Source organism: Prenolepis imparis, unplaced genomic scaffold (genome assembly GCF_030444845.1).
Source record: "Prenolepis imparis isolate NDT839.2.m4 unplaced genomic scaffold, iyPreImpa1.0 SCAF_25, whole genome shotgun sequence".
In the NCBI taxonomy this organism is placed as follows: domain Eukaryota; kingdom Metazoa; phylum Arthropoda; class Insecta; order Hymenoptera; family Formicidae; genus Prenolepis; species Prenolepis imparis.
In genome coordinates, this window is record NW_028141183.1 from 158,265 (window position 1) to 168,278 (window position 10,014).

Genomic DNA, 10,014 nt, shown 5'->3' on the forward strand with positions numbered 1-10,014 from the left:
GATAGGCCTCCTCCAGACCAACTTAAACCATTGTGCGAGGGCCCAGGACTTGTTCCTGCAGGCCCTCGCAGAAAAGAGATGTGGAGTCGGCATTGTCGGCGAGCCGTACAATATCCCCCCGACCGTCCGTGTTGGGCGGCGGACGACTGCGGCTCGGTGGCGATTACGTGGAGGCAGGAGGCGGGCTTTTCCCCTTGCTCGAAAGTGGGCAGTGGGAGGGCTCACATAGCCGTCGAGTGTGGCCCATTATGGCTGGTGGGATGTTACATCCCCCCCAGTGTGGATTCTGCCCAGTTTGGGGATATCCTCGACGAGATAGCATTACTCGTCCAGAGGAGACTCCCCGAACCGATCATCGTGGCCGGGGACTTTAATGCTTGGTCAAGCCATTGGGGTTCCCGACTCACGAATCGGAAGGGCAGAGTTCTGGAGGATTGGGCCGCGGTACTTGGCCTTTGTATAATAAACGAAGGCACGAGGAGCACCCTTGTACGTCTGCAGGGGGAGTCCATTGTCGATTTGACATGGGCATCACCCTCTGTGGTAAACAGGATTGACAACTGGCGAGTGATGGACCAGGAGACCCTATCGGATCATTTATATATCCGAATGAGGGTGGACATTGCCCGCCAGTGGGTGCTCAACAGCGCAGAGGGGGATGGAGCCCAGCCAAAAAGGTGGGCCCTATAAAAGCTTGATCCGGACAGACGGCTTCCGTGCTCTCGGCAACCTGGCCGGGCACGGAAACGCCGCTAGAAGTGATCGACCAGGTGGAATGGCTCGGGGACATCATGGTGAAAGCATGCGACTTCGCCATGCCCCGGGCCAGACCGAGGGGGACACCGCAGAGCGGCGTACTGGTGGACGGAGGAGATAGCGGAACTTCGCCGCACCTCCGTCCAAGCCAGGCGCCGCTTTACGAGAGCGAGGAGGCGCGGCCTCGTCGAGATCACGGAGGAGGCGCTGGAGCGTTACCGTGAAACGAGAAACGCTCTAAGCGCCGCCATTAGAAAGGCCAAGACAAAGGCATGGGATGAGCAATTGCTCACCCTAGACTCGGACCCCTGGGGGCGCCCATACAAAATTGTCATGGGCAAATTAAGATATTGGGCGCCCTCAGTGACGGAGTCTCTGGACCCTCGGGTCCTCGAAGAAACGCTCTCCACCCTCTTTCCGAGGGCGGAAAGGGTTCCCGAGTTGTTTGATCGGGAACCCAAATAGTGGAGCGAGGACCTTGGGGTTACGGAGACTGAGATTTTGTATAGTTATTTGTAAATAATAAATTTGCTCCTGGACCTAATCATGGAGCCCACCCGTATAGATGAATTTTCCAACTGTTTAGTGTACGCCGGCGGATAACAAGGCGTTATTTACAAATAACTATACAAAAGCGAAGGAGAAAAGTATTGTTTCGAAGGGTCTGAATAGCTTAGAGGTAAGAGCAGTCGCCCGGCAAGCGAAAGACTCGGGTTCGATTCCCGATTCAGCGACTTTCGGACCAATATTTTTCTCGCTTAAGAAAAATTTGTAATTAATATTTTAAGTTATACTTTATAAGGACCACAATCACATGGTCGATAAAAGTCGTAGCTTAGACAAATTTAATGGCTAGTTTGGTCGATTAATTTAACTACCTTGTTAATTTAATTAATTTAATTTTTTTATTTTAATTTTCCGTCTTAATAAAACTTAATAAAAATGAATACTAATGTTATAAAATATTACTGTTTTAATTAAATAGCACCTGTACGGCAATATTTAAATAATACATATGGAGATAATTGGATGGGTCGTGGAGCACCTTTTTGGAAATGGCCACCAAGATCACCAGATTGGAATCCCTGTGATTTTTTCTTGTGGGGTGCACAAAAAGAAAAAATATATTTTAATCGCGTAGAAACGCAGGGCGAATTGGAGGAGCAAATTCAAATAGCGTTTAATAATGTACAACGACACCACATTCGATATGCCACAGAAAGTGTCATAAATAGAGCAAATAAATGTTTGGAAGCTAATGGTGGACACTTTGAGCACTTGTTATAAGAAAGCAAATGTTTTATCGCTTTATAATAAATAAATTTATTTATTATTGAATGTTTTCTTATTTTGTTTGATAGACAAATCTTTGTAAGTCCTATAGCGGTAAAAATTTTTTCGGTAATCGGCAGTTCTATTCAGAGTTCTGGTAGCCGCCTGAAGAGTTCTATCGATAATTATTAGCACTTGAAGCTGTAGGCTGCGAAATAAAAAAAGTTCTCGCTAGTTGAAGATACAAATTCGAAAATTTTCTAAGTCCCGTCAAAATGGAAATATTTCTCGGTAACCGACAGTTCTATTGAAAATTTTGGTAGCCTTCCGAAGAATTTTATCGATAATTATTAGCATTAGAAGCATTTTAAAATTTTTAATAACAGGGGGCCAACTTCACGCATTCTCCGTCGCTGACTTTCTCTTGTACCTCCGCGCTTATTGACTGATTACAATGATGAATTACGGCGAAACTATTCACCGCATCGAAAAATAGTATTAGACATTTCTTCTTAGATTTTCATTCTCTATCGCATGGTGCTAAGCAAATCCGATGCTTTTGTAACACCCTGTATATATATATGTTTTCTATTTAATTTGTATACCTTCATTCTTCACATCAATTCCTGTATCTAATATTTGATACTGATAACGATCCTAATGTTTTGCTAACAATTTCATACAAATCAATATTTATGTAAAAGTTAATAACTTTTTGAAATCTTACTAAATAATTTAACCAATACCTTAAAAAAAATAATTTTAACTGATTTAATTTTCTAAATATTGTAAAGTAACATTAATTCTCTATCAGCAAAATTAATAAAATTAAAACTTGATTTTACATATATTGTAAGAATATCCACAAGAGAAAATAATAAAAAAAAAATAATAATGTTTTAATTTTGTAGAATGTTTTTTCACTACAATATTTTCATAAAATAATTAGCAGTAAAATTTACGTATAAGTTTCGAATAAAACATTTTCAGCTAAGATTTACTATATATATTTTACTTTACTCTTGTAAGTATGGTGCTGCTCACGTTAGGGGTGGTATATCGGCCAAAGGGAATGAGCACGAAAATTTTATTAGATATATTTCGAAAGCGCATAAATCGAGAAACATTTTAAGACGAAAATGAATTCGCTATCTATATTTTAACTGGTACTTTACTCTTGTAATGCTCACGGTAGGGGTGGTATATCGGCCAAAGGGGATGAGCACGAAAATTTCATTAGACATATTTTGAAAGCACATAAATCGAGAAACATTTTAAGACGAAAACGAATTCGCTATCTATATTTTAACTGATACTTTACTCTTGTATCAACAATATATATCGATCTTTTTTGACTTATATCTTCGCAACTATTATAGATAGACTAATTTTTTTAAATGCATCTAAAAGCACATAATTCTAGCATTTAAACTTTTTTTAATTTTAATAGTGTATGTAATTTTAATGAGGGAGGGGGTGCTGACTTACGTTAAGCCAGCACCTCCATGTTCAATTGCGATTTCCCGCTGAACCGCTCAAGCACAAAAATCTTCAATAGAGTACATAATTAGCACATAAAGAGCACTTAATTTCTGCAAATATGGTTTTTAAATTTTTATGGTGGGGGTGCTAACTTAACAGAGGTCAGAGGACCTACATCATCTTCAGTAGTAATACTATGAGAGTTCTAACCCATGGGGCTCCGAGGGGGCTGCGGGGCGCGGGGGGTTCTCCGTGGCGAGGGGTATGACGTCACGCGGGGCGGGGGTATCTCGTAGGCGCGGGGGCTGACGTCACGCGGGTGGAGGGGGATGTTTCGACAAAGGAGGGGGAGTTTTCTGAGTGCAATATTTGTAGATGGTATCTTTACGACTTTTTTATGAGGGGTCTTAGACATTTTCCCCAAAAAGGTATAGAACAAGCGCCGATGATTGACAATTTTGTACCCTCGTTAATATAATTTTATTATGGAAGCGCCGATGTCCGGCTGCTCGTCAACGGAGCGTTCTAGAGTTCATTAAAACTATGTTTTTCATTTTATGGACATTTTATCATTAGGAAAGGAATGAAGATTTTAAGCCGACGCTGCGACGAACATGTCAAACGTGATTTAATAGGCCTCTACCTATTTGCGTTGACGTTCGGCAGCTTTGTATCCTCGCGGAAAATCTCCCATAAAAACGAGAGCGAAACATTTTTCTTAATATTTTTTAAGGAAGAATGCAACGTATCGGCGCCAACGTTCGGCTGCTTTGTACCCTCGCAGAAAATCGGTCGTAAACGAGAGCGAAACATCTTCCTAAATATCTTTTTAAGGAAGAATTGCGATAATTTTGAGAGGGATGGGGGTTGAAACTTATGGAGAGAGTCTGTCTCCGCGTCAAAAAGTCTTTAGTATTCGTATAGCACAGATCAGAGTAAAAGAAATGGATGAAGATATTATTATGATTGAGGATAGTGATAATGACGAGGAAGTAATGATAGTCGAAGAAATTAATAATAGAATTGTAAATGTGATAAATGAATCTGATGATGAAGAAGTGATAGAGCCTCTTGAAGACTCTGATTATAATAGTGATGATTGTGAAGACTTTGCCGAAACAACTATACAATTTGTGGCACCGGTTGAGATGCTTACTATAAATGCATCGTTGAAAATGTGCGTTTTAAATTTGTTTTATGTACCTTGGGATAATATTAAACTGTGCACTAGCTGCTTTATAAGAAATGTGGAACTATTTCCAAACATTTGTGTTGTACGACAACATTATACGAGAATGTTTAACATAATAGAACAAGAATTGTGCAGCGTTTGTCGTGCCTCGCTATGTATGATATTTAGCCGGAACATGTGCTCGGTGTGTACGCATTGTAAGTATCAGTTTCTTATTTTTTAAAAATATATTCTAAAATAAATTATAAATTATTAAAATAATTAATAAAAATTTTCTGTTATGCAGGAGTCCCCCGTCGCCTCCGCTTCTCACAGCACCTAGCATTCGGCCGCCTCACCGCCTCGCATCCACAATCGTCGGCTTTACCATAGCCACCTCCACCACCGACAATTTTTATATATTATGATATTCATTTATATTTTCATCTTTATATTTTCATCTTTATATTCTTATCTTTATATTCATTTATATATATTTTTAAAAATTTAATATCCATTTTATATTCACATTTATATATTCACATTTATATACATTTATATACATTTATATCCATTTATATTCTTTTAAACACACACAAACACACACACACACACACACACACACACACACACACACAAATGTATAATACACATTTATTCATAATTAAAAATAATTAATATTAAATTAATATATTCATCTTAAAAATTCCTCTTCTTTTCCTTCACTGCGTCATCTCTCGCATGCGCCTCTCGCTATCTCTGTCTCTCGCGTTCACCTCGCGCTCTCTCTTTCTCTCCGAAGCGCTATCTCTCTAGCAGTCCCTAACCTCGCGTCATCTCTCTCTCTCTCTCTCTCTCTCTCAAGTGAGTATCTGTGGCAGACGTGTTATTTGGCTGCTCCGTTTCTGTGCAGATTTTCTTCCGTAATTTGGCCCTCTGGGGCCCCGTTTTTCTTGCTTGTAGTGTACTGAGGTCAAGGGCTACTTTTGCTTGACTCATTGTGGACCCCGGTCCATGCCTGGGTCAGCTTGCCGTGTTTTTTGGATTGCGGGATGCGAGTGAGATTTTCCATCTGTCAACTCGCATACGTTAGATCTTCACCTTGGCGGTGTTTACGTCCGTGCCTATTGTACGGTTGTTATGGATACGGGAATAGGAGTCGGTGGGCAGGATGGCGGTGGAGCGGGAAGCAGAGGGCTAACGAGACAATCGACCAGTGCGGGAAATTTAAAAGCAGGTATGTCAGAGAGATCGGGATTCGAGGCATTAAATTCTTCTAGAGTCAATGCGCTTAGAGTAACGGTTGATAGACATAGCGACGCAGTATCAAGGTTGCTATTGGGGAGTAAAGAGACTTTGGAGAAGAGAACATTGATTGAGGCTGCTTTTAGAGCTTGTAGAGACGCCTTTATGGAGGTATCCACGGTTCTGACAAATATTCTCGATGAACGGTCGGTGCCCGCGGATTTATCTGTGAATATTAGGAGCGCGGTGGCGGAAGCTCTGAATGAACGGTCGGTGCCTGCGGATTTTTCAGTGGACATTAAGCGTGCGGTAGTGGAGGCTCTGAATGACCTTGGTCTGAGGAATGCAATTAAGAATAGCAGTAATTTAGCCAGAACTTATGCATCGGTGAGTGGCACTTCGGGGTCAGAGGTGCGGGTCTCGCGGGGGCCGACGGTGGAGTCGACGAATACTACTAGTTTTCTGATTACACCTGAGGAAAATAAGAAGGATAAATATGTTTCGGCCCAGGAAACCAGGGAGACTATCTGTAGGGTTTTTAAGCCTGCGGACTGCGGGTTGAAAATTAAGAAAATGACACTGGCGAGAGAAAACAGTGTAAGAGTTGAGGCTTTCTCACCTGACTTAAACAAGATAAGGGCTCACCCCGGTCTTGCGGGTGCAGGACTCAAGGTCCATGAGAGCACGAAGTTTAATCCGAGACTCATAATACACGGTGTTCCAGCGGAGATGTTAGCTGGTGAGATTAAGGAGGAGCTTGCAGCGCAGAATCTGAGTGATGATTTGGCAAGAGATCTCAAGGTCGTCTTTGTCTTCAAGCCTAAACCTAACAAGAGAACGACTAGCTGTATTCTGGAGGTCTCACCGGCTGTGCGTAGGGCTTTTTTGAAGAACGGACGGATTTATATTCGATATGCTGCTTGCTACTTTGCTGACCATGTGAGAGTGGCTCAGTGCTACAGATGTCTTTCCTTCGGACATTTTGCTGGAAATTGCGATGCGGGGCCATCATGCGGACACTGTGGCGGAGCCCACGAAATGAAGGACTGTAAGGGCAAGAGTAATCCGCCTAAATGTCTGAACTGTGAACGCCAAGGATCCAGGGACGATCTCGGTCATTCTGCTGTGGATGCTGCGAGATGTCCAATATTGTGCAGAAAAATTAAAGATAGGATCGCTTTCATTAATTATGACTGAGGAAATTAACAACCTAGAGGACATAAAAATCTGCCACGTAAACTGTCAGTCGCTTTTTGCACACTTGGATGAATTTCGGCTTTTCTTTGAGAACTCGGACTTCCACATAATTTGTATGTCCGAAACGTGGCTGAGGACGGATATTACGGACATAATGGTTAGGATGCCGGGGTATTCGCTCTTCAGATGCGACAGGGTAGGTAGAGTTGGCGGCGGTGTTGCTCTCTATATCGCGGACAATCTTCGTGCCGCGGTTCTTCGGAGCTCTCCTGGGTCGCATGCTGTTAGGCCCGAATTCATGATCGCGGAAATTTTGTTCAGTAACTCTTCCAAGTTACTACTGGCTGTGGTGTATAGACCTCCAAATTCGGGATATCTAAATGAATTTTTCCAGGCGTTTCTTGACCTTCAGGTCAATTTTAGGCACTCGGTTATATTTGGAGACTTTAATGCTGACATGAACCATGTCACCTTTGATAGTCAGCAGCTAAATGCCTTTATATCTGCTTCGAGTCTTTACCTTGTTCCCTTCGGATCCACTCATCATCTGAGGAATTCGAGCACATTCATTGACCTGAGTATAGTCGACGATGAGGATAAAATTATGGAGTACGGTCAGCAAGATGTATCATTCTTATCTGCGCATGATCTTATATACATAAGATATGGAGTCAGGCTGCAGCGACGGTGCGGTAGGCTCGTTGCTTGCAGGGACTGGAGTGTTTTCGATGCTACGTCGTTCAAATTGGACATAAATAACATTGACTGGTCGGATGTCTATACTTCAGGAAACATGGATGAGAAGATTGAAATCTTCAATAGAAAGTTGCTGGAGATCTATAATCTGCATGTTCCGTTGAGAAGGCGCCGATTTAGGAATCTACCGGCTCCCTGGTTGACTGAGAATGTCCGCCTGGTTATGCGTGAGAGGGATTTAGCCAGAAGAGCGTGGAGACGATGCAGATGTGATCTTCTTTATAATCGCTATAAAGTCCTGCGAAACCGGGTGCAGAGTCGTGTACGCACAGTGAAACGTGACTATTATCTCAGTGTCTTCAATCGCATGGGAAATGCCGGGGAGATTTGGAGCGAATTGAGGCACCTTGGACTAGTCAAGGCTAGGGATTCCGGAGCACGCCTTCTCTGCTCCGTGGAAGAATTGAACAAGTTTTTTAGTGCAAGTGGGGAGGTAACCTCTAAATCTGACGACAATGTTACACTTGCCTCCCGTAACTCCTTTAATAACTTGCTCTCCGGGAAGTTTAATGATGAAGATCTCCACTGGAAGTATGTTACGCCAACGTCGATCGGAAGGGCTATTTCGAGGATCAAGTCCAATGCGACTGGAGGGGATGGTATCTCCCTGAGACTGCTGAAACTGACAATGCACAACATGATTCCTATTTTGGAACACCTTTTCAATTATTCCCTGATGAATGGTGTTTTTCCGACACTGTGGAAATCGGCCCGAATCCGTCCGATTCCCAAAACCAAGAATCCGACTATGGCGCAGCATTACCGGCCTATTTCAATTCTCCCTACCCTGTCGAAGGCGCTAGAAAGAGTGGTGGGTGAGCAGATTAGGGAGCATCTGGAAATTTCTGATCTTTACGATCCCTATCAATCAGCCTATAGGCAACATCATTCCACACAAACGTGTCTTATAAGAATGGTAGATGAAGTCAGGCATGCGGCTGATAGCAGAATGATCACAGTGAGCGTATTCCTTGACTTTTCTAAGGCCTTCGAGAAGGTCGATCATTTGGTGTTAATCGAGAAACTTAAGGGAATAAATTTCTCAGATGGAACTCTAAATTGGATTTATTCCTACTTAACAGGACGGACTCAGGTAGTCCGGGACGATTTGGAGGGCGCAGTTTCATCGGTTTCTCACATAGGGGCAGGAGTTCCACAAGGATCTGTACTGGGACCTTTACTTTTTTCGCTCTATTTGTTAGATTTTGGCCGGGTGCTTGAGCACTGCAAATACAATTACTACGCGGATGACCTGCAGGTGTACGTTCACAGTGAACCTAGAGACCTTTCTACCACCATCCGAAATATGAATGACGACATTGAAGCGGTTTTGAGGTGGACAACAGCAAATAAACTTGCATTGAATCCGGATAAGACACAAGCAATAATCTTAGGCACTTCAAGATACGTCAATGCCATAGATTTAACTGCGCTTCCGGAGCTTAAAATGGATGGGATGGACATTAAATATTCCACAACGGTAAAATATCTAGGTGTAAAAATCACGAATACTCTATCATGGGAGAAACAAATCGCGAATGTGGCGAGGAAGGCATATTCGGTCCTTTACCAGCTTAAGCTGTGCAAACATTTGCTCCCTGAGGCTCTGAAAACAAAACTGGTTGTCTCTCTCATATTACCGCACATGGATTATTGTTGTGCAGCCTTTACAGATATGACAGCAGAAAATAATCTGAGATTGTACAGAGCAATAAACTCCAGCATAAGATTCATTTTCAATGTAAGGTCAGATGCGCACATTACGCCTTATTATGATAAACTCAAATGGCTAAAGATAGACTCCAGGAGAAATTACTATGTGGGTTGCCTAATATATAATATACTTCGGACTAAACAACCTCGCCATCTCTTTGTGCATTTTAAATACAGGGCACCCCCCTCTGGCAGGGCAACAAGGGCTCCTGCAGATGTGCTCCTGAGGCCTCAATGTAGAATTGAGCTTTTTAATCGGTCTTTCAGGCTGTCGGCGATAAAACTATGGAACAGTCTTCCATTAGAGATTAGGAATGTCGAGACGTCGGGTGTCTTTAAACAAAAGCTCTATGCGCATTTGCTGGTATTACAGTCTGCCTGATCTGAATCCTTTGGGACTCAAAACGCTCTCGATCCCCTCT

General features: G+C 42.5%; 1 protein-coding gene across 1 annotated transcript; it reads left to right on the forward strand.

Moving 5' to 3' along the window:
* The first annotated feature begins 7,277 nt into the window (after positions 1–7,277).
* On the forward strand, positions 7,278–9,974 carry LOC145946865 (uncharacterized). The gene has a single exon (XM_083056617.1). The coding sequence runs from the start codon at positions 7,278–7,280 to the stop codon at positions 9,972–9,974; it is 2,697 nt and encodes an 898-aa protein (XP_082912743.1).
* The last annotated feature ends 40 nt before the right edge of the window (positions 9,975–10,014 follow it).